The sequence below is a fragment of the Sphaerulina musiva genome, assembly GCF_000320565.1.
Source record: "Sphaerulina musiva SO2202 unplaced genomic scaffold SEPMUscaffold_3, whole genome shotgun sequence".
Taxonomy (NCBI): Eukaryota; Fungi; Ascomycota; class Dothideomycetes; order Mycosphaerellales; family Mycosphaerellaceae; genus Sphaerulina; species Sphaerulina musiva.
The window spans coordinates 2,392,405-2,414,956 of NW_016017385.1; the positions used below are offsets into that span (position 1 = coordinate 2,392,405).

General features: G+C 52.2%; 7 protein-coding genes across 7 annotated transcripts in view; 3 read left to right on the forward strand and 4 right to left on the reverse strand.

Moving 5' to 3' along the window:
- Positions 1–318: 318 nt before the first annotated feature.
- On the forward strand, positions 319–3,258 carry SEPMUDRAFT_107054 (uncharacterized protein; the record flags this gene model as incomplete). The annotated part of the gene is made up of 1 exon (XM_016900665.1): positions 319–3,258. One exon carries the CDS (start codon positions 319–321, stop codon positions 3,256–3,258), a length of 2,940 nt encoding a protein of 979 aa, XP_016762903.1.
- A 356-nt stretch (positions 3,259–3,614) lies between these two features.
- On the reverse strand, positions 3,615–5,573 carry SEPMUDRAFT_63479 (purine-cytosine permease). Its single transcript, XM_016909639.1, has 2 exons — positions 5,095–5,573; positions 3,615–5,012 (listed from the first exon to the last, which is right to left on the reverse strand). The coding sequence occupies exons 1-2, from the start codon at positions 5,407–5,409 to the stop codon at positions 3,687–3,689; spliced, it is 1,641 nt and encodes a 546-aa protein (XP_016762904.1). The 5' UTR covers positions 5,410–5,573; the 3' UTR covers positions 3,615–3,686.
- A 1,250-nt stretch (positions 5,574–6,823) lies between these two features.
- SEPMUDRAFT_148392 (uncharacterized protein) lies at positions 6,824–10,643 on the reverse strand. Its single transcript, XM_016904896.1, has one exon. It carries the CDS (start codon positions 10,032–10,034, stop codon positions 7,425–7,427), a length of 2,610 nt encoding a protein of 869 aa, XP_016762905.1. The 5' UTR covers positions 10,035–10,643; the 3' UTR covers positions 6,824–7,424.
- Positions 10,644–11,663: 1,020 nt separating this feature from the next.
- Positions 11,664–12,871, forward strand: SEPMUDRAFT_63484 (uncharacterized protein; the record flags this gene model as incomplete). Its single annotated transcript, XM_016909640.1, has 3 exons — positions 11,664–12,120; positions 12,447–12,616; positions 12,680–12,871. 3 exons carry the CDS (start codon positions 11,664–11,666, stop codon positions 12,869–12,871), a joined length of 819 nt encoding a protein of 272 aa, XP_016762906.1.
- A 1,496-nt stretch (positions 12,872–14,367) lies between these two features.
- SEPMUDRAFT_63486 (3-hydroxy-3-methylglutaryl-coenzyme A reductase) lies at positions 14,368–18,136 on the forward strand. The gene is made up of 2 exons (XM_016909641.1): positions 14,368–17,589; positions 17,681–18,136. The coding sequence occupies exons 1-2, from the start codon at positions 14,471–14,473 to the stop codon at positions 18,027–18,029; spliced, it is 3,468 nt and encodes a 1,155-aa protein (XP_016762907.1). The 5' UTR covers positions 14,368–14,470; the 3' UTR covers positions 18,030–18,136.
- A 241-nt stretch (positions 18,137–18,377) lies between these two features.
- On the reverse strand, positions 18,378–21,021 carry SEPMUDRAFT_148394 (uncharacterized protein). The gene is made up of 3 exons (XM_016904897.1): positions 20,656–21,021; positions 19,404–20,571; positions 18,378–19,351 (listed from the first exon to the last, which is right to left on the reverse strand). The coding sequence occupies exons 1-3, from the start codon at positions 20,989–20,991 to the stop codon at positions 18,537–18,539; spliced, it is 2,319 nt and encodes a 772-aa protein (XP_016762908.1). The 5' UTR covers positions 20,992–21,021; the 3' UTR covers positions 18,378–18,536.
- A 1,013-nt stretch (positions 21,022–22,034) lies between these two features.
- The window catches only part of SEPMUDRAFT_63494 (Cloroperoxidase), a 1,843-nt gene continuing 1,325 nt past the window's right edge, over positions 22,035–22,552 (reverse strand). Inside the window, exon 2 of the mRNA XM_016909642.1 lies at positions 22,035–22,434. Coding sequence (XP_016762909.1) covers positions 22,144–22,434 — 291 coding nt within the window. The 3' untranslated portion in view covers positions 22,035–22,143. The remainder of the gene's footprint in view (positions 22,435–22,552) is intronic.

Here is a 22,552-nt window from a genome sequence, read left to right on the forward strand (position 1 = left end):
ACTGTAGCGAACCAGCGAGTTGCAGAGCCGACATCTTTGGCCAAGTCCGGTACGATTTGACGATATAATGGCTTTCCGATCCTGGATATCTGGCACCTGGCGCCTGGAAGAATAGACTGGACTGCGCTCTGGACGTCTTGAGTGGTGTGATTGGGATGAATGCTAACTTTCGTGGAAATAGAAGGAGCTGACGTCGAGGAACGCTGCCGCCGCTGCTGCCGCTGCCGACGATTCCCCGGCCCTTTCCGTCCCCCGCGGCCTCGGGCAATAGTCGGACGCGTCTTCTCGGGGTCGCGTCGTCCCTCTCTCGACATCAACATGGCGCATGGCGCCTCGTCCTCGCCGCCGCCCCCGCCATTCCGCCATCTCTCCTCCTCCTCGCCGCCGCCGCAGAACCAGACCAACATCACCACCGTCACCATCACCGACTCATCTTCGCCCGGCCTGCCCAGTCCCTCCTCCTTCTTCACCAAGCACCCCGTCCGCCAGGCCACCGGCCTTACGACTGCTGCGAGTGTACCAACATCACATCAATCAGAAGCACGGCAAAATGGCACAAAAGCAGATGAAGAAAGAGCTGGAGACCTCTCGAATGACAACAAGGCAGCAACATTGCCGAAGGAGGAGCAGCAGCCAAAGCGCGCACTAGGGAGGAAGTCACGGAGGCCATTGGCCAAATCAGCATCATTTGTGCTGAACTCCGATGATCTTGCTTCCACACAATTTGCAGGTCTGGATGCCACCCAAGTGCAGGGGAAGAAGCATGGAGATGAGCCCGAGAAGCCCAAACGAGCACCCAGGAAGCCGAAGAAGTCTGAAGAAGAGCCAGTATCCAAGAAGCAGGTCAGGAGAAAAACCGCCAAGCAGTCTACCTACTTTGAGCAGCCAGCAGTGCCTCAAGAAGACTCTACAACTGGATTGAGCATCGCAACCAACGCAACTGTACCCTCTCCTTCTGACCCGGCAGCTACACCTGTTCGAGCACATCGACGCAGATTGAGCTGGACTCCGGCCAAAAACACAACTTCTGCATCTGCCAACTTCCAACCAGAGACTTCAGCATTCGCGGATTCTGAAAACGACGATCGGCCAGCTCTGTCACTTGCAGCTGTACTCGGAGATCTCGCATACGCCAAGAATGACAACACAATCTCTGAGAGATCTGCGTCAGGCGAGGCACTGCTAAAGCGCCGGCGCATAGAGCTTGCGGACGAAGCGACAACGGCACCAAAATCACGAAAGCGTTCAGACCCTGCTCCAGTGAAGGCCAAAGAGAAGGTGAAAAAGGTGAAGGTACCAAAGAAGAAACCACAAACAATTACCGAGATTGCGACAAAAGCATACAGAAGCGAAGAGAGTCCTGCAGCTCCACAAGCAACAGTGTCATCCTTCTTTGCAGCACAGGACGAAGATAGCAACAGAGCTCCGCCCGCAGTGCACGCTGACGAGACAACTGTGAAGTTGAAGAAGCCTCGAAAGCCACGAGAAAAGAAAGTCGGTGATGATGCAAAGGACGCAAAAAGCAAAAAGGCCGTCAAGCCCAAAGCGAAGGCGAAAGTTCGGTTCAACGAAGACGACAGATTCGGAGAGCTGTATGAGCCAGAGAAAGCACGCCTCCAGGAGAAACAGCAGGACTTTCTATTCGGCACGTCGAGCCAGCTTGGTACAAAAGAGTCACCAACCTTCATCAGACACATGCAACTTGCATTGAGCGAGTCCGAAGTCATGTCAACAGAGCATGCTAACGTCAGCCCGATTCGCAAGAGCTACATCAGAGTTCCGACTGCACCGCATGGTACATCGTTATCCTGTGGGCAAGCAACGCGAGAACTGTGGTGTTCAGCTGCTAGAGATCATGAGAACGAAGTCCTTGCTGCGGAAGACAGACCCCCCGCGAAGCAAACTCTTTCCAATGATGCGCCACGACGAGTACACCCTGGCTTGCAACCTCCGGCCGCAGCTGAGTTGAAACCCTCTCAACATATGAAGACGTCTGCGCCAGAAACTTTACCACTTGATGAGCAAATACCGGACCTTGATGACGAGATCCTGCCCGAGCAGACCGAGACTGATGTCGTAGACTTGTGCTACACATCGCCGGTTCCTGCTATCGACACAGCAGATCCACCACTCGAACCGCTTCTGACAGAAGAGCTGCCCGAAGATCCTGCATCACCTATGGCGGCAGACAATCCTTCGTGTGCTCCGCATGTTGCCTTGGATGAGGATTGGATGATGCTACGAAGTGGAGACTCTAGCTCGGACGTGCCATTGAGCAGGCGTGAAAGTAAACCAGCACCAGTTTTGAAGCCGGTGCCACAGCTCAAACGTTCTACTGCTTCGCCAACACGAGACAGATGTGCACTGCAAGCACTGGACGCCAATGTCTCTCCAGGAATGCGTACATCTCCGCACAAAGCATCTTTGCTGAAGCCATTATTTCCAGCGAACACAAAGGCTCACCAGAAGATTTCGAGAACGCGACCAAAGAAGGCCGCGAAAGCTGGCATCTCCCCAGAACAAGGACTCGAGTGCTGCAGTCCGAATGCCGAAGTGGAATCACAACCTCTGCCTCAGGCTTATCGACATAGTCCAAGCAAGATCTTCTCGGCCTCTCAGCCAATCGCATCGTCAGATTTTATCAACATCGACGAGATCTCTGACTCGGAGCCTCTCAATACTCCCTCGCCTCCTCGAAGACGAGCTACCTCGACGCCGTCCAGAGTTCGTCCTCTCGATCTGAAAGTTGTAGCTTCGCCTTCAGTACAAGCTAGATCCAAACCCAAAAAGACTGAGCCCAAGGACACTTTAGCGCCTGCTCTAGCATGGTCAAAGCTGAAACCCGACGATGCTACATGGATTGCCGCCATGCCGATACTGTTCCCACAGATTACAGCGACAGTCAAATCTACAGCCCCGAGCAACGACATGGCAAAGCCTAGCTGGTACGAGAAGATACTGTTGTACGACCCGATTGTGCTGGAAGACCTTACCGCTTGGTTGAATGAAAGAGGTGTGAGAGTGGAGACGAAGCAACTCAAGGCTAGGCCGAAAGTCAAAACCACCAAGAAGAAGAAGAAGAAAAATGAGGCCGAGTTGGAGGTGGAACTGGTTGAAGAAGCAGCTAGTGCTGTCGATGAATATGAAACTGTGCGAGAACTCTTGAAGCCCTGGATGGTGCAAAGGTGGTGTGAAGACAAGAGCATTTGCTGTCTGTGGAAGGAAGGCTTGAGAGGTGGTGTCCGGACTAGGTATTAGACCGGTGACGAGGCACGATACGACATGAAACGTGAATACGCCCAGCACAGACCGTGCGATGACAGCAGTGAATTATCAACCGCAGACCAGTTGTGATTCAAGGAAACAGCCCATCTCCCACACTCACTCGTATATCGCTAGGTCGTGGAATAAAAGCTCTATTATTTTGTGCGCTGACAGCATTAGCCAATCGACTGCAGCCCCTACCAAACCGAACCAACCGACCACATAAGCGCTCATGTGAGATGTGTGTGTGTGAGAAACGCAGTCAGTCAGTCAATTAGACAGTTGGCTGGAAGAAAGAAAGAGACTCCCTAGGTAGGGCGAACGACGGGTATCTGATGATCGGTCTCTGAGAAAAAGTTGGGAAACTGGGGTGGGTATCTATCATCAGAACTGCAAACAACAAACAATACTCTCTTTCTAATCTATCTCCCCACAATCTTCAACTCCACAGTCCTCAACACCAAATACGAAGCAGCCGCAAAGGCAAACCCCAATTCAAATCCAACATCACCTCCAAAAGGCGCCAAACCAGCCTTCAACGCAATCGGTCCCACAAACCACACCTGACTCATCCCACACACCATCCCCGCCACTCCACAACAAAACGCGCCCATGGCCGCAATTCCCAGCGGGAGTTTTCCCGGTTGATCATAATCTTCAGGATTATAACCCGAAAACCCACGTTTAAAAACGAAGTGATCTGTGAGAGAAATTCCCTCGTAAATCGCCAACCAATATCCGATAAAATTCATAAAATTTTCCAGCACAGTTTCGAAATGACTGTAGCCCGGAATCGCTATCGCGATGTAGACTCCTGTGGCAATTCCCGTCCAGATGAATCGCGGAACGCGTTGCGCATAGCGTGAGAGGACTTGCACGGTCAGAGCGACGGAGTAGATGTTCGGGCAGTTATTCGCGATGATGGAGAGAGCGAGGATGACGAGACAGAATTTTCCAAAAGTCCCCAGGTGGTAGATGAGGACAGCGCCGAGAAGTCCGCCTGTTCCGGAGGTTTGGTAACCGATATCATAGCGGTTATTTGCAGCAAATTCGGGTGAAGTAGCGCTCATGATGGCAATAGCGAGCATTTCTGTAAACAGCAGAGGAATTATCAATCCGAGCCATGTCCAGAAGAAAACTTTTCGCCGGGATTGCGTCGCGGGTTGATAGACGGTGTAATCCGCAGCATACGAAGTCCAACCCGTCGCAAAACCATACACGACAGCTCCAAAGGAGAGGATATTTCCCATTTCTGCTTTTCCTGTTTCCCAGGGGATGTTTACGAAATCTCCACTGTGCGCGAAGACGCCCAATGTGATGAGAAAAATGATGAAAGCGGGAATCCAAGACCAGAATTCATATGCGTGAACAACTTTGTATCCAAATGTACACACCCCAAATGTACAAATCGCAATAATCAGAATCCCCGCGAAACCCGGTACGTCTTCATTTACGGTATGCAGTAATTCCGCGCCCACAATGGAATTCACAGAGGACCATCCGATGCAGGCTAAAACGTTGAAGATCGCGATCAGTTTGACTCCCCACCAGCCGAACCAGAAACGCGAGAGCACCATTTGTCGCAGACCGAATTTGGGGCCGAAGGTCGAGAAGTAGCAGACGGGAGTTATGCCGATGAGGTTGAAGAAGAGGCAGGCGAGGATGGAGTCGGCGAAACCTAGGTAGAAGAGGGATTTGGAGAGGATTCCGATTGCGAAGGAGGATACTACCATGTTTGCTGATAGCCACTGTTTTTTTTTTTGCAGATTCGGATTTATGGTTAGTGTTTGAGGGAAATATTGTGAGAGGGAGTGAAATAAGAAAACATACCATAGTAGCCACATTCAACAAAGCCTTAAATCCATCATCTGTCCGTTCATTCTCCGGTACGCGTTCAATTCCTCTTTGCTCGACATTTAATTTTCCTGCTAAGCGTTGCATTTTCGCATACCAGCTATTGCCATATTCGAAACTTTCGCCGTGAACTGCGCCTCCGACTCCATCTGTGTAGGAAATGCTTGAGTGCTTTTTCTCTTCTCCTTCTCCTCCTTCTGTGACGACTCCGCCGCTGTGTGCACTGCCTGTGTCGATGACTCCGACATTCTTTTCGACGTCGTGGTGGAAGGTGTAGGATGATGAGGACATGGTCGGTTGTGGGTGGGTGGGTGCGTAGATGGTTCTTGATTATGCAATCCGGCTCTTCCTTCAGACGGGGGAAGATTCAACCCCGACCAAGCCTGCGTTGTTGTCGTCGTCGTCGTCGTCGTCGTTCTTCTCGTCCAACAATAAGGTACACAACAAACACGAACAAGTAGAACACACAAAAACCAAACAGAAAGAAAAAAAAGAGAATCGTCCGAAAGCACTTTATTAATAAACAACCAAAATATTCAGGTATCTACCGTTCCACACCACCCACCACACCAAGAAAAGTGAGGTCCCGCCGCATCTCGCCGAGCCTTGTTCATGGATTTGGGGTCGCCACGATACTGATAAGAAACTGGCATAGATAGATACCTTACCCTAGGTATTATGCAATCAATCGAATCACAAAAAGGGGGAGATACGGCTCGAGAATACGGAACACGCACGATACAGAAAAAAAAGAAAACAATCCTTCTTCATCCTTCATCCTCTCTTCAATTTAATCTATCTATTCCATCCTTCCTTCTCGTCAAAAGGCCCAGGCCCAAGTCCAAGTTAAGAAGTCGCCAAGGAAGGATTTTTGTGCTTATCTCCTACTCAAGCAACTCGTCAAGCCTTGTTTTTTGTGGAACGCATCGCACGGCTCGCTAGTTACCTCCTAGGAGGTACGCGCGTGGGACTTTAGCTACCTTGGGTTAGAGCGGGAAACTAACTAGACTAGATGGGTGGATTTGACGGACCGATTTCGTACTGTACAGTGCTGTGGTGTATATGGATATAGATGGAGATAGAGATACAAGAAAGTAACAAGAAGAAGATATTGTAGACCTCCCCCCTTTACTTTATATATCCCCGTCCTGTAGTAGAGAAGCTATACATAAGGTATATACAAGCAGGAATGAAAAATCGGCCGATAAGCAAAAACAATCCACCCCGACGAATTCGTAAAAGTAAGCAGCCTACCTTACTGGTCCTCTCCTCCTAGGAGGTAGGAGGTAGTGGCGTCAACTCCTCTAACCGGACTAAGACTTTCCTCCGTTCGCTCGCTCGGCGTTGTGCGTTTAGGATTCACTCACAGTCTCACTCAACTCATTATCAGCCCTTCTGCCCTTCCTTTCCTCCTTTCCTTCTAGTACCTCCCTCCCTCCCTCCTCCAACCCTCCATACCACTTCCATCTTACCCCCCTAGAAAGAAACAGATAATTCAACCAAGACATCTTTTTCAAGTTTTTCATCTTTTTCATACTTAAATACCACTGTACTACTACTTTAAAATAAAAGTATAATCAAGAGAAAAAGACATTCTTTCTTTTTACATATAAACCATAACTATGACCTATACAATAAAATCCTCTCTCTCTCTCTCTCTCTCTCTCATTCTCAGCGCAAAAAAGAGTCAAGACCACCTCACCTACACATTTCAAATATTCATCTGCCATTCTCCCCTGCTGCGCTGGTGGTCTTCTGAATCCCAGTGCCGAGTGGTCTGTATCCAAAGACAAACAAAAACAAGAAACAAAGGGGGAAGAGAGGGTAGAGGCAGGTAGATCCTACCACCCTACCACCCATCAACGAAGCCATAGACTTGCATTTCCCCAGAAAAATAAAAAAAAAGGAGACCCCTGGCCTACTCGTGAGTAGCAGCACACTGTCTCAAAAACTTGTGGTCCCTTTTTTCGTCTGTGGTAGGTGGGTAATCATTACCAAAAAGATTCCTCCCCTCTCCGCCAAAGCATTACAAAAAGAGTTTTGCCGTCGTCGCGTTATGTGATTGATCCCCCCCCCCCCTTTCTTGCCAGCCTGTGAGCTTGGACAAGTCCCAATATGCCCATTCTCTTTCCCAGTCCCACTGGCGCCCATTCAATAACGCCAATAACAGACATTAAAAACACATTGCACCCATGCAAGGCGATGTCACACATTACGCTTCAAGAACATGCACATCATTCTCATCCAGCCTTATCTCTCTCTTTTCGTCTTGCAGTCGAATTGCCACAGCGACTCGGGTACCGAGACTATCGGTATGGATCATAGTCACTAGAACTACTGGCAATAGATGCCTTTTGCGCATGCCCACCATTCATCGTGGCCGGATGCGGTGCGCCGTTGGCGGAAGAAGTCTTACTGTCGACTTGGGGATGGTCTTCCGTGCTGCCATCACCCCATTTGCCCGCCCAGCCAAACCAGCCCGCACTGGGCTTTTTGGTACTGCCAGGGGGACTGTCACCAGTAGTCATTGGTGGCGCAGGTGGTGGTGGTGCCGAGTCTTCGCGAGGACCGAATTGGGGAACGGGAATCGTGAGCGAGGCCCCGTCAATGGGTGATTGGCCATCGTCATAGAATGATCCCAGCTCGTTGACTGCTTCGAGGTCCTGGAGCTCGTCCTTTGATGATGGCCGGATACGAACTGATTTGATGAGCTCCACCACTGCCGCGGTGAGATTGCTGGCTGCGGCATCCAGAAGCGCAACAGGCGACAAGCCGTGCGAGGCAGCATGCTGCTTCGTGGCAGTGATGAGGCTGTTGGCAGTGCCAGTGACTCTGGCCTTCAGTCTGCCGACACTGGGTGTCTGTGGTGTGGATCCGGGAGAGTGCGGTGAAGGGGCAGGGGATGGGTAGCCTTCATCACGAACCGCCGACATGATCGACTGCACACTAACAGCCACGGCTTTGACGCTCTCAATCATGTCATCGGTACTGTTTTGACGCGCGACCTTGACCAACTCGTCCACAGCAAGCTGGAAGCGGGCGACATCCGTGTCCCGTACCAGTCCTCCTTGGGAGATCAAGCCCTCCTGTCGCACCAGACTGCCCGTATCGAGTCCCGCATGGAGCCCCAAGCCCATGGTGGAAGCACGAAGATGCTTGTTCTGTGCCTTCACCTTGGCGTAACGTTGTCGCCAGCTCTCGTTGTCTTTCTGGAGCTGCGTGATTTGTGCGGCCATCTTCTCTTCCCGCTCAATAGCTTCGTCGTTTTGCCTGCTGAGCTCCCGCATCTCTCGTAGATATACCATCGCCTGTTCCTGAACCTCCTGGTTGAGCTTTTGCTGTGTTCGCAGTTCTTCTTGCATGTCGCTCAGCTGCCGCTCGTGATCGGCCGAGGGAACTGGGGTCTTGCTGCTTTCCACCTGCTGCCGTAGCGCATCGAGCTCAACGTGTAACTCTTGTAGCGCTGCTGTGTCCTGAGCACTCTCTTGTAGTTGTAGCTGAAGCTTCCCATTCTCTTCATGTTTCGTGGCAAGCTGTTCCTGCAGATCATCGAGCTGCTCTTGAAAGTCTTGCATATGCCGGTCGTGCTGGTCCTTCAGCTCGTCGTGGTCTCTCGATTTCGATTTCAGTTCGGAAAGTTCTTGTTCGAGTGCATTATGCAACGTCTGCGCCTCGAGATGCTTCTGTTCGAGCTGCTCTCGCGTAGCAGCCCATTCACTTCGCTCCGTCTCCCACCCGGCAGTCTTGGAGAGCTCCTCCTCTTTGGCACTCAAATTGCTTTCCAGCGCTTCCAACTTCTCTTTTAGCTCCGCAATCTCCTCTGCTTGAGCCTTGATACGTTCTCTGTCTTCCGCACTGGTCGCATGGCCCGAGCCATCGCTCATGCCGCGAGACACATGGTCGAGACCGAAAGCATCCTCGTCGTCTTCCATGTCATCGTCTTCCACCATGGTGCTTTTGTTCGGCACAATGGTGTTGCTCGCGAATTGCTTCGGTAACGGTCGTCCCAGAGATGCAGCTTCGCTCGGTCGCCGGGGAGCGGGAGACATGTCGCCATTGGGGCCATAAGGGGCGCCGTTGGGGGGCAGCCGGGGAGTAGGGGGTCCGCCTCTCCCCATCATGCCCGGAGGGGGAGGTCCGCCATAGCCAGGCGCATTGATGCGCATACCAGACACTGTCGGCGCGCGACTCCGAGTGCTCACGTTGCTCGCGCCACTGACGGGTCGTGAGCCTGCAAAGCGTGGTATCCGCCGTTCCAACTCGTAGAACACGTCCGTTGCCAATTGCCGGAAGCGGTCGGTGGGCAGTGTACTCAGCTTCTGCCGCGCCTGGTTTCGCTTGGGATGGAAATTCTGCTTCGGCAACAGGAACCGCGGGACATTATCCACTCGCTGTGTCCTCTCGTCTTCGCGCCGGATCAGCTCGTCGTACACATCAGTGCTGAGCTCCATGAACTGTGTAACGCTCAGTCGCAATAGCTTGTCCCGCGCTCTTTTCGGGGTGATAATGCCCTTTTCGTCCTGCACACTCTCCATCAAGTATGCCTTGAGTGCTCCATAATGCCGCGACAGCGCATCCTCACTCTGAGGCGCAATCTGACTTCGAGTGCTCTCTCGATTCGGGGGTCGTGGAAGGCCCATGCGGCCATGGCTGGACAGACCGATGGAGCTGGCGGATGAGGGCGGTCGGACGCTCGATCCACTCGCCGACGGTCTCGACATGTCCGTGGAGCTGCTTTGGTGTTGCGACGAATGGGGCGACGACTGGATGTGTTCGACGGCGCCATAGGGGCCCCCCGAGCCGTAGGGCACGTCGTTGGGAGTGCCCATGGCGGTGCCGCCGATGCTGCCGTACTGTCCCACAAAGGACGAGTCGTTGCTGCTCATCGAAAGCGGCGACAAAGGTGGTCTCTGCATTGCTGCTACTAAAGGGCAAGTGTCACTGCCGGGAGCCGCGGCTCAGGGATGGATCTAGGAGGCGCGATGGAGGCCACATGCGATGGAGCCGGCGGGGCGTAGGAATATCGCAGTCGAAGGAGGGATGCCGGAGGAATATGTCCAGCGAGTCCCCTACTAACAATGAAAGGCAATTGAACGGGTGCTATGCCGTGCGGTCCTGGAATTATAGTATATGATTGTGGTATGCAGGAACTCACAATAATACTCGATCGATCAGGTGTTCGTCCGGAAATGTAGGAGGGACCTGCAGTCGATGCCAGGGCCGTCCCTGAGATCAGGATCTCCAGAACTATTGATGGCTGCGGTTTCAGGAGCAGCTTAATCGACGAACTGCCTCGCCGACGTTTGGGTTTCTGACCTCGTCCCGTCTCTTCCTCTACTGCTGCTACCGCTACGCTCGGCGATCCGGTCGCGCTCGCTCGCTCACCATGCGCGTATATGGGAGAAGGAGGAGGAGGAGGAGGAGGGCGTAGGGGAGGAGGGCGTAGAGACGCGTGTATGCCGTGTACCAAAGTAGGGCTATATCATCATCATCATACCTCTAGTGGATCAGGGAGGAGCACGAATACGAGGGGACCGATATGCTAGAAGGATGACAGATTGTGGCTAGAAGGGGAGAGCGGAGCGGAAGAATATAGGAGCCTCCAACCTCCAGGCTCAGCGTCAAAAAACCGTCCGGGACGTTGGACTTGGTGGTTTGGGTGGTATGTGCCCCCTAATCCTATGCTTGATGCTTGGGCAGCGGAGAGTCGGAGACGTGCGGCGCTTGGAGGGTCGCACGAGTCCACCATGCCTCTTTGGAAGCAGCTCCGACCACTCATTTGCCCCGATTGATCCCAGGTGATCTGCAGGAACAACGGAAGAGCCTGCTTAGCGCTGAGGCCAACATCTGGTTGAGCCACCTCGTCAACTGCCACTGGCCAGAATCTCCGTGGCCAACGATTTGCTGCATCTCTGGCCAATTTATCGTTTTCTCGTTGTTGTTCGACCACGAGGGAAAAAGGGTGGTATACACACGCACAAATAGGTACACAGACACACGCATACCACCTCCTACACATGTCAAGTTTGACAGTGACAGCCACTACATGTACTACAGGCCGCCTTGTTGGTTGTCCGAAAAGGGGGTTGACAGCTTGAATCGGGTAGTAGCATCCTAGCACGAGTCTCGATCTTGTTCGCTCTACAACTACCTAGCTCCCTTATGTAGGTACTAATGGTTTTATCCCGGCTACCCAGGGGTGTGGTTCTAGCCCTCGTCCCGTGATAAGACAGACAGTTCCAACACGAAATCCACGCGAGAACCCGACCATCAGCCTCACCGAAGTCGTTGCGCAACGGTATGTTTCTGTTCGCAGGAAGCGCTCAACAAAGTCATCTCAGGGCAAAACAGCCAAAGGCAGTGTAATAATTACCCGAGTGTCATGACGGTAGAAGCTGAGACGACTCTGTTTTGATTTCCACAGACCCTTTTTCATCATAGGTACATGTACCTGATGCGGTCAACAAATCACTTCCTGTCTCGCACGTGACCAAATTCTACATCTCCGAGACACTAATGACATCCCCAGTCCGCCGACAACGACAATGACGACGACAACCAACTCGGTACCACCCGAAGAAGAAGAAGAAGAAGAAGAAGAAGAAAAAGAAGAGCAAAAAGAAACAAAACCCAAATCGTCCTCCCTCCAGAATAACAACAACAACAACAACAACAACCCCTTCTGGTGGAACACCAACCTTCCCCCCTCCCAACACACCCCAACCTGCCCTCCCTATCTCGAGTACGCTTTCCACAACCTCAAAGACCGCACTATCCTCTCCACTCCCGATGCCCTCTACACACCCCAAACGTGGCCCGAAGTCCAATCTCTCATTCGCGAGAATCGACTAGATCTCTTTCAACGCGTGCCGAGCGAGTTGCGCTTGTATAGGGAGTTTTGCGCGGATGTCGGAGAGAGGTATGGGAGTGTGAGGGAGTTTGTGGTGAGGGAGCGGTTGGGGTGGGAGGGGGATGGGGGTGGTGTGAGGGCGGAGGGGGAGGGTGAGGGTGAGAATGGGGATGGAGATGGGATGTTTGGGAATTCAGGTTAGTGTATATTTTTGTTTTTTGTTTTGTTTTTTATTTTATTTTATCTTGGTGGGTGGGTGATGTGAGTGATTGAGTGATGGAAGGAAGGAGGAGGGATATATTTCACTAACTAACAACAATCAATACGGATGAATCTACCTATCTACCTTACCTCCCTCCCGCACTTGTGTATTATTTCATTCCTTGTCATCACCATCTATCCTACCTACCTTCCAGAGTAATTGCAAGCTTGTTCGAGTGACTAACTCATGAGTTCCCAAAAACAAAAAAAACTACAGAAAACTACAAAATCCTCCTCAACGACTGGCCCTACGGCTTCGACTCTCGCATCGTCCATCTAGTCGTCTGGACCAAATTCCCCCTCCCTCCCGATCCCACATCAGAAAAGGGAGATATATCCCCTCAGACGAGAGCAATGATTTCCAATTTTGTACAGGAGACTTTTGGGGTGGAGATGACGAAGAAGAAGAAAAAGGGTCAGAAAGAGAAGGAGGGGCAAAGAGATGCTGAGGGAGAAGAAGAAGAAAATGTGGTGTGGTTTTTAAACTGGGCGAGTTTGAAAAGTATTCATGCAGTGGAACATTTTCATGTTTTGCTTTTTGAGCCGGATGAGGAGTTTGTGGAGAGGGTGACGAGGGGGGATGTGGCTTTGAGGGATAAAGTGAAGATGAAGAAGGGGAGGGAGGAGGGGGAGGAGGGATAGGAGTGGTACGAGAAGGAGGGGGAGGAGAAAGAGGAAAAAATGAATATCGTACGATAGTGAATATCATCAAAGAAGCCAGCAGCAGCAACATCTGCAACCAGAACAAATCCTCTCTCAGCCACACGACAATACGTTAGCATTAGCCGGACATGATGAAATCTCACTTCATCATATGCAACCACCAAAAAAGTTATACAGTACCTACATGTGTGGTACAGGTATGGTATGATATGGTATACCTTTAGGTAGTATTCCGTTGCCTGTCTCGTCACCGCCTCCCTTCGTATGCGTCCCTTATCGCAACACAGCCAGCGCGCCCCGCAAACCTCGTTTGTACAAGGGTCAGCACTAATGTAGATAGAGACTTGTCCGGTCTTTTTTTTTTTTGCTGGCCAACAGGAAAACCGCGGTATTTTGAGTCGAGAATGGAGTGTCTGCCTACTACTGCGCCTTGTGGGATAGATAATACGACATGTCTAAGGTGGGTAGGTATGTATACAGTACCTTAAGGTGGGTGGTTCTGCGACCTAGTCAATCGGCAATAACTCGTGTAAACCGAGTCTCATCTTATCATTCATGTCACCTAACTACATAACTACTACATTACTATGTATTCTCCCGTCAACGGGCAAATCTCCACAAATCGAAAACATCAGCGAGCCTTGGCATTTTCTCTTTCACAATTCGGCCTTTTTCCTTTCCTAGCCCGCCTGATTAGTGCGTTGAACGATGTGAAGAAGTGAAGATGTAGTCTTGTAGCTAAGGTGACGACTAGACTAACTAAATCATCAATATCGTTCGTGTTCGAGAAAAATTCCTGTAAATCTAGTTCAATCAGGGCATCCAGTCACAGCATTCGGCAAGACACTTTTTTTTCTTTAGTGGTTGTGTTCAGTGACGTCGACTGGACGGGGAAGTGGAAGTGGAATCTACATGTACCAAGAAGTTGTACACTGTAGCTTAGCTGCAGGGTCCGCCTTGTTTTGGATTGTGGGTGCAGGTGTATTTTTCAGGTGGTTCGATTTTCTTTTCGGATTTGACCGATTTGTGCTGTAGAAGGGGGAATGGAGATTATCAAAGGGCGATAACAAAAGGCCATTGTAATCGCAAGAAAGGGGGGTTGAGACAATTGACTGTAAGTAATGGTTACAAGTGATGACGGGACAGAACAATCAACAATATCATCGAAATTGCTGCCTGTCACTGTGGCTGCTGGCACCGCCGCTGCCCGCAATCGAATAAACAAACGTTACGAACCCCGTAATCGCCCTTCACTTTCAAGGGTAGAACTGGGAATTCCCCTCCCCCTACTGGACACTGCTTAGCCTGCCCTCCCTGCTTCTTCTGCTTCTTCTACCCTGTCCCTGACCCATTATTCACGTTAGGAGGCACGGCCCGGAAGACCAAAACACGCGCCGTCACCGTGCAATACTCTACAAATTACAAGAATACTGCACTGCTCTGCCTTGCTCTGCCACTGCTCTGCTGAGCGCCGTCGCTCGCAGGCAACCAACAACTCTCTCAATACTCCCGTCTTCTTCTTCTTCTGCTTCTGCTTCTGCTTCTTCTGCTTCCTCTTCACCCTTCACGAGCTTCAACATGCTCGGCAATCTGGTGCCCACGCGCTGGCGGAGATCCCACAACATCACCGACCCCAATAAGCCTGCCAAATACAATGCTGCGATTACACCTTACTTGCAAACCGCTTCCCGGAAAGCATGCACGCACCCCATTCGAACGATTGCCCTCGTTGCCATTCTAGCCAGTGCCTTCTACGTTAATCTGCTCGAAACGGGCTTCTTTCGCCCTCAGACCGCCGCCAACAAGGTCGACTTCAACGCGCTGTCGGCAGGGACGAGGAGGCTACATTTGGGTCAGGATACCGCGTGGCAGTGGCAGGTAGAAGAGAATGGGAGTCCCAAGGTGTATCGTGCGCGCGAAAAGGAGCTGGCGCTGGTGACATTGGACTTTTTGGACACGGGAAATGCATCACCCAAGGCCGTGCCTTCGCCGCAGGATTTCGATGTGGATGGGGTGGACTTGAACGTGCTGCCGCCGAGTGAGAATATCCTCTCTGGCCTCTCTTCTGCCCGCTCTCTGGTCTTCTCGCTGCCGCTGGACCAAGCTGCCTCTTTCCTGGAGCATTCGAGGGAGATTTCTGCCGAGGGAGGATGGGAAACAGATTCTAGCGCGTCGAATGATGATGACGAGGAGGGAGAGCAGAAGAAATGGCTCATGACCATGGCAAAGACACCCGCTGCATCGGGCAGTGGCAGTATGGTAGAATGGGCGCAGAACTCGTGGAGCGCCTTTCTGGACCTATTGAAGAATGCTGAGACGCTGGATATCATCATCATGACTCTGGGCTACCTTTCCATGTACTTGACCTTTATCAGCCTGTTCTTGAGTATGCGCAGACTGGGCTCCAACTTTTGGCTCGGCACCACCACCCTCTTCTCTTCGGCTTTTGCCTTCCTCTTTGGACTACTGGTAACACTCAAACTAGGTGTTCCGGAGAACGTCGTCTTGCTATCCGAGGGCATCCCTTTCCTCGTCGTCACCGTCGGCTTCGAGAAACCCATCATGCTCACCCAAGCTGTTCTGTCCGCTTCTGTCCAAGCCAAGAATAGCGCTGCCAACGGGGAGGGTCTCACGATCCAGAACGCGGTCCAGAACGCTGTCCAGCAAGCCGTGCGAGAACGAGGATTCGAGATTGTCCGCGACTACGCCATCGAGATCGCCATTCTGTGCGCTGGCGCTGCTTCGGGAATCCAAGGAGGTCTCCGCCAATTTTGCTTCCTGGCAGCATGGACACTATTCTTCGATTGCATCTTGCTCTTCACCTTCTACACTTCCATCTTGACCATCAAGCTGGAGATTAACCGAATCAAGCGTCACGTCGCTCTGCGCAAGGCCCTTGAGGAAGATGGCGTCAGCCGCAGAGTCGCCGAGAAAGTGGCATCGAGCAACGAGTGGCCCAATGGAAACAAGCTGGGGGATGCCGGTGACAACAACAACTGGATCAACATCTTCGGGAGAAAGGCTCGCGACAGTAGTGTTCCACGATTCAAGCTTCTTATGGTGACGGGATTCATTGCCATCAACGTTGCGAATCTGTGTACGATGCCGTTCCGGGGACATCGCCACCACGTGCCTCCTGTTACGACAGCTGGTCTATCAAGCGTGGTATCTTCGCCCCCTCAGGATCCATTCAAGGTAGCAGGAAACGGACTTGATTTCCTACACCAGGAGGCACACCAATCCGAGCAGCCGCTGAGTGTGACAGTGTTCAATCCTATCAAGTACGACCTGCAATATCCCTCGGTACATTATGCTGCTCTATCGGATGATTGGACGAGTGTCAATGGAGATTTCCCACAGGGACTGTTCCAAGCCCTAGGAGGCAGAGTGGTCGAAAGCTTGCTCAAGAGCTTTGAAGACCCTGTTCTCAGCAAATGGGTCATCTCTCTTCTCGCAATCAGCTTGGTCCTGAATGGCTATCTGTTTAATGCTGCACGGTGGACGATCAAAGATCCCGGACAGGACGATACCGACAGGGAGGAGGCAGTCACAGAGGCACCCAAGGCTAATGGCCATGTGCCGTCCCCTATCAAGACTCACAAGCCCGTCGAAGAGGTGGCTCCGCCAGTGTCGCCTACTGCGCTCGATGGCTCACGAAAACGGACACGAGAAGAGTGCGAAGCGATGCTGAGAGCCAAGCAGGCCCCCCAACTGAACGATGCAGAGCTTGTCGACCTTGCTGTCCGCGGAAAGATACCTGGCTACGCTCTGGAAAAGACTCTCGAGGACAAGACCCGAGCGGTCAAGATCCGAAGATCACTCATCTCACGCACACCTGCCACTGCTGATCTCACCGCGAAGTTGGAGCGCTCATTATTGCCTTATGAAAACTTCGACTATGACCGGGTGCATGGAGCGTGCTGTGAGAATGTGGTCGGATATATGCCTCTACCTCTTGGTGTCGCTGGACCTATGACCATCGATGGCAAAAGCTACTTCCTCCCCATGGCCACCACCGAAGGAGTGCTCGTGGCGAGTACCAGCAGAGGTGCCAAGGCCATCAATGCTGGTGGTGGCTGCATCACTGTTCTGACCGGAGATGGCATGACTCGTGGACCCTGTATCGGCTTCGAGACACTCACCCGAGCAGCAGCAGCCAAAGTCTGGCTCGACAGTGCAGATGGTCAGAAAGTGATGAAGGATGCTTTCAATTCGACTTCTCGATTCGCTCGACTCCAATCGCTCAAGACGTCCATCGCTGGCACATATGTCTACGTTCGTTTCAAGACTACCACGGGAGACGCCATGGGCATGAACATGATTTCGAAAGGCGTGGAAAAGGCACTCGGCGTCATGTCTACCGAAGCGGGCTTCAGCGATATGGCCATTATATCCGTTTCGGGAAACTTTTGTACCGACAAGAAACCTGCTGCTATCAACTGGATTGATGGAAGAGGCAAATCTGTCGTTGCCGAGGCCATCATCCCCGGCGATGTGGTACGAGATGTCCTCAAATCGAACGTTGATGCCTTGGTGGAGTTGAATATTTCCAAGAACTTGATTGGCTCTGCCATGGCTGGTAGCATTGGCGGATTTAATGCCCACGCTGCGAATATCGTCACGGCGATTTTCTTGGCCACGGGTCAGGATCCGGCACAGAATGTGGAGAGCAGTAATTGTATTACTGTCATGAAGAAGTAAGTTGCTCGCCCATCCCTATCCCTATTCTTCTCTGGCCGTCTCCCCATCTCGCATCCCAAAACTGTAACTAACTCCCTTTTCCCATAGTCTCCACGGCAACCTCCAAATCACCGTCTCCATGCCCTCGATCGAAGTCGGCACAATAGGAGGCGGCACAGTCCTCGAACCCCAAGCCGCCATGCTTGACTTGTTAGGCGTCAGAGGCGCTCACCCCACCACACCCGGAGCAAATTCGCAACAATTGGCGAGGATCATCGCTGCAGGTGTATTGGCCGGTGAATTGAGTTTATGTTCAGCTCTTGCTGCCGGGCATTTGGTAAAGGCACACATGGCCCATAACCGGTCGGCGGCCCCGTCACTGGCTCCCACGAGGTCGTCCAGCCCATCGAGAGGGACATCTTGGCCCTTGTCGATGACGACGACTCGAGCGAGATGAGATGGGCGATGGTTTGGGGAGGGTGAGGGTAAAGAACTGTAATAGAAATCCCGAATTTTTAGACGGTTAGAGCATTTCGTTATGTTATGTACGCTGCGAGGCGACTAGCAGTCTGACCTGTTTTTCTTTTCATCTCTCTCTCTCTCTCTCTCTCTCTCTCTTTCTTTCTCTCTCTTTCTCTCTTTCTCACGCACGCACACCCGCCATGCTGTTTCAAGAAACATTAAGTGAAAAAAAAAAAAAAAAAAGAAAATTCGTTGGTAGACATGTTTTTCTATGGATGATGGCCTTGGGAGGTGAAGCAGGGTCACCCTTTGGTGATCAAGGAGGATAAGAAAGCCATCGGGGCACAAAGAGATGAAGCTGGCGTGACTTTTGGTTGACACGCAAGTCAAGAAGGATGTTTTACATCTCGTACCTCTCTTCGGAGGTCATTTTTGCTTTCGCATTCCTGTCTATTTCTGAGCGGTTTCGAGGTCCTTTTGGGATACTCGGGTTACTAACTACCTAGCCTTGATATCCATTCATACCCAGTCCGTCGTTGTGACTGAACAGGGGATTCGTCAGACCCATGATATTACCATCCAAAGCCCAAGAGAGAGGATCAAAAACGGCATTACCGCCAAATGTCTGATCCCAGTTCAGCGCGTCGAGGTCATTCGACTGAGCTAGCTGGGGAAGACCCGCCATGGGCTGTGTCAAATGAACATCAGCCAAAGCATTGGTACCTGGCTGTGGCGTGTTGCGCCTTGTCTCGCTCAGAGTGGTTGGGTGCTGGATATCATTGACCAGGTTATCGCGACCAGCTTGTCCAGCACGTTCGCGCCAACGCCAGATCGCGTCGTAGAGGACCGACAAGGAAGATCGACATCTCACTTTGAGGGAAAGACTATTGTCTCCAATATCGTTTGCAGGATCGGTCGAGAACATATCTTGATCGCCTCCGCCGCTGGATATCCATAGTTGCGCCATGACCTCTGCCAGACGTTGTGGAAGGTCGTTTCCGCGCACACTCAGGGTGCGAAGGGCGGCGACCGCGCGCGTGAAGAGAGTCTTCCCGTGTACGGTGTCCACGTGCTTCGCATAGAATGAATTGAGAATCTTCAATAGGGTCACAGATGCGGCGAGCATCATTTGCTCGATGTATCTGGGGACGAAAGCAAACTCGGCTGGCTTCATATCACTAACATGTTCGAGGAGCGCAGAAGCTGCAATATAGACATTTCTAAGGTCAGCGTGGTAGTTGGGCTGATTCGGTTTGTCGAAGAATGCTGTAAGACGTAGGTGAAGTGCGGCGGCTTTCAGGAAAAGGACTTCGAGTGCTACAAATCCAGTCAGTACGAATCGCGAAGAGCATAGAGCGCAGCCACATACCCTTCCGCGACTGGCCAGCTTTGGTGGTGGATAAGACTGTGACCTCGAGCTCTCCCAGCTCTCGGGCGTACATGTCGACTTGGAGCCCACGTTGAGCTTGATCGACTTCGACGATATGATCACGCTGCATAGTATATAGCGTGCGCGTGACAGTATCGTTGAACTTCTCAATCTGGCAACGCGTGTGTAGCTCAGGCTTCATACGGCCCAGATGCAGACCATATGTGAACCACGCCCAACGTGCAAGCGGTGGTTGACCGTTGCCGGTGCTCACATTCTGCGCTACCACATTGACGGCTGCCCATGTGTCTAATCTGTCTGCGACGTCCTCGTCGCGGAGCTCAACGCTGAACCGGCTGAAGTCTTGGGCGTGAGAGGGGCGATGCAAACCATGCTGCATGGCGAGTTGGAACATCATGCCACAGAGCATCATGGTCGGTTCTTGACTGGTCGAAGAAGTTGGCAGTGGCCATGTGCAGAAGAGTGCCAGTGCCTTCACCACGTGGTAGGACTGCGGGACTTGCGACAGAGTCGTCCAGAGAAGTTCTTCCAGTGGTCGATGCAGTTCCATGAACAGGCCGGGCTTGAACTCCTGTCGCCGAGCAGCAATGGCAACGATGGTCCAATGCAGCAGCGGGTGTTCGTCGTAGTACGTCTTGTAATCCAGATCTGGGTTGAGAACAGGCAGGAAGGGGTGGTATGATTCAAAGTAGATGCCGTAGAGGTCTGTGAGCTGCTGCTCGGTCAGCGTGTTGCTGCCGAGTGTGGTCAATGATGTCCCCGGAGTGATAGAGGGCATGCTTGTTGCAGGCAGCTCGCGATAGCCTTGGCTGAGGTCGAGTAGACTCCTAGAGGCGGCTGCTTCACTTGCTCCCAAGCCAAATCCAGTGCCACCAATGACAGCGGCCGGCGCACCACCAGCGGGAGAAGCCTGGTAGCTGCCAGTGTAGGCCGAGCCAGGCGTCTCTTCAGGCAGGAACATGCCCAGAGACTCATATCGCGCTAATCGATGTTTGACTTGCTCCAACTCTCGGACCATCTCTTCGTGCGCAGCGCGCTTGCCGAGTCGCTTGAAGCCGTCGTCGATACTACAGCTGAGGCCATGCTTGACGCACCGGTCGCACGGTTTGTACTGCTCGCCTGGTCCTGCGACGACATTGCACCGTAACTAGACCACCTGTCAGTGGAAGTGTACCGGTACAAGGCACGTCTGCCCGGCAGCTTCAGCAGCTTCGGTGTAAGAGATCCATACCTTCTGCTGACGGCAGTCGTTGCACGCCCTCTTCACGCCAGGCTGGTGGCGTGCCTTGCTGCCATTCTGCTGACTCGGGCTGCCCGCGAGACTCACGCTGCCCCGTCCGCCGCCGCCGCCGCCGCCGCCGCCGACACTGCTGGTATCGGCATGAGCCTGTAGGCCGTTGTGATCGCCGTCGCGGATGTGGTCGAGGTCGGAGGCGGTCAAGGTGCGCTTCCTCTTTCTGTCGGGCGATGAGGTGTGTACGATGGGCGACTGGACTTGCTGCGGCGACACCAGACCCGCAATGGACTGCGGCGCGTCAAAGGCTTGCTGCTGGGAGTGCCAGGACATTGTCCCCAAGCCAGCCGACTTCGAGTCTTGAGGTGGTGCGATATCGGTAGAGAGCGACGTCGGTCACTTTCTCAGCGGCGCATTGGCAACATGTTGAAGTGGGGTCAATTGGTAATGGTAAGCGACAAAGTGCTGGGACCTTGATACTCCGCACTCCGCCCTACAGTCTACACACCGACAGACGCTGTTGTGTTCCATCCACATTCTCACAGCTCACGTGCAAACCTGGTGTACTCTTCATCTGATCAGACTATTTCGGAGTAAGGCCAGTCTTAACACGAGAGCATCCGCATAAGAGATTACTCAAAGGCCGTCTCTCATCCAACTGCCTTGGCGTCTCGCCGCTCGCATTGGATTACCTCGAAGATTGAGCAAATGTAGCAGATATATAATCGTGCAATAAGGTAGGTATGAGTAAAAAGAGGTATACCAATAGTACTTAGTTTACGCGTGATCTCGCGCTCGCTCTCTGTAGGGGCGGTAGTAGTGGAGGTGGCAGTAGAGACTCACTCAGCTAGAGTCTGGCTCGAACTTCAAGTATACCTTTTTTTTGGTATATACATTTAACTCAGTAGGTAAACACTTCGTTGGACCCTATATCGATCCAACCGGACTACCTCTCGAGAGTTTCTTTTTGTACAGTAGGAGAAGTGGCAAGAGAAACGGTGTTCAGCACAACGAAGTCTTGTAACAATTGTCGAGAAACGCCTTTTTCTAAAAAATCGTTAATTCAGATTTTCCAGAATCTGCAACTACACTCTTGCCCAACTCCCCTATAACCCCCTGATCATTCTCAAGAACCCGGAAAGACCTATCCCGTCTACTCAGATGATCTCTGACTCCTAGGACCTCTTCGTCGCTATCGTCCCACTGGTATATTTAGGTAACCCTAAGCTCAGGCTGTCACGGATGTATGCCGAAGGAGAAGCGACACCACACTCGATTGACTGGAGCTGTAGTCGAAACTTCCTTCGGCATACAAGACTTTATAATTTCCCATATAGCCTTGTACCGAAGAATGAAAAGCCCTACAGATAGCAAATCGGAAGAACAATCTGATCAATATCATACACACACATACATATCTCGATCCACCCGCCCATCCCCCCATCATCTCCCACCACCACCCATCCCATCTCCCCTTCATCACCATCACAACTCATCCCAAATCTCCGAAATATTCCCCGCCAACAGCGAATTTTCCGGCAAATTCAATTCCGATTTGGAAGGCTGCCAGCCAAATTCCAACGGCAATCTCTCCTTCTCGATCCAGTAGCGAATCAACGAGACATTACCATCTCCGGTCAGAGTGTTGCCGAATGTGGACATCATGAGGCCGTATTGGAGGAGGGCGCCGGTGCGGGCAAAGGTGGCGTTGAATTCGGGGTTGAATTGCATGCCGTAGTCGAAGCGGGCTTTGAGTTCGGTGGCGGCGACGCGGAACTGATGAGGGGAGTTAGAATGGATTGTTGCGATGAGGAGGAGGGAGATCGATATGTATTGGTGGGGTTTCGGAGGTGCTTTGAGAACGTGCATTTGGGGGGGGGGGGGGGGGGGGGGG

Excerpts from the sequence above, each read along its gene's own strand:
- SEPMUDRAFT_148392 (XM_016904896.1), bottom strand. The coding sequence starts at position 10,034 with ATGCAGAGACCACCTTTGTCGCCGCTTTCGATGAGCAGCAACGACTCG.
- SEPMUDRAFT_63479 (XM_016909639.1), bottom strand. The coding sequence starts at position 5,409 with ATGTCCTCATCATCCTACACCTTCCACCACGACGTCGAAAAGAATGTC. Across the intron at positions 5,013-5,094 it reads TGTTGAATGTGGCTACTATG|TGGCTATCAGCAAACATGGT; the intron begins GTATGTTTTCTT and ends AAAAAAAAACAG.
- SEPMUDRAFT_148394 (XM_016904897.1), bottom strand. The coding sequence starts at position 20,991 with ATGTCCTGGCACTCCCAGCAGCAAGCCTTTGACGCGCCGCAGTCCATT. Across the intron at positions 20,572-20,655 it reads ACGACTGCCGTCAGCAGAAG|TTACGGTGCAATGTCGTCGC; the intron begins GTATGGATCTCT and ends CAGGTGGTCTAG. Across the intron at positions 19,352-19,403 it reads AGCTGGCCAGTCGCGGAAGG|CACTCGAAGTCCTTTTCCTG; the intron begins GTATGTGGCTGC and ends CTGGATTTGTAG.
- SEPMUDRAFT_63486 (XM_016909641.1), top strand. The coding sequence starts at position 14,471 with ATGCTCGGCAATCTGGTGCCCACGCGCTGGCGGAGATCCCACAACATC. Across the intron at positions 17,590-17,680 it reads TGTATTACTGTCATGAAGAA|TCTCCACGGCAACCTCCAAA; the intron begins GTAAGTTGCTCG and ends CTTTTCCCATAG.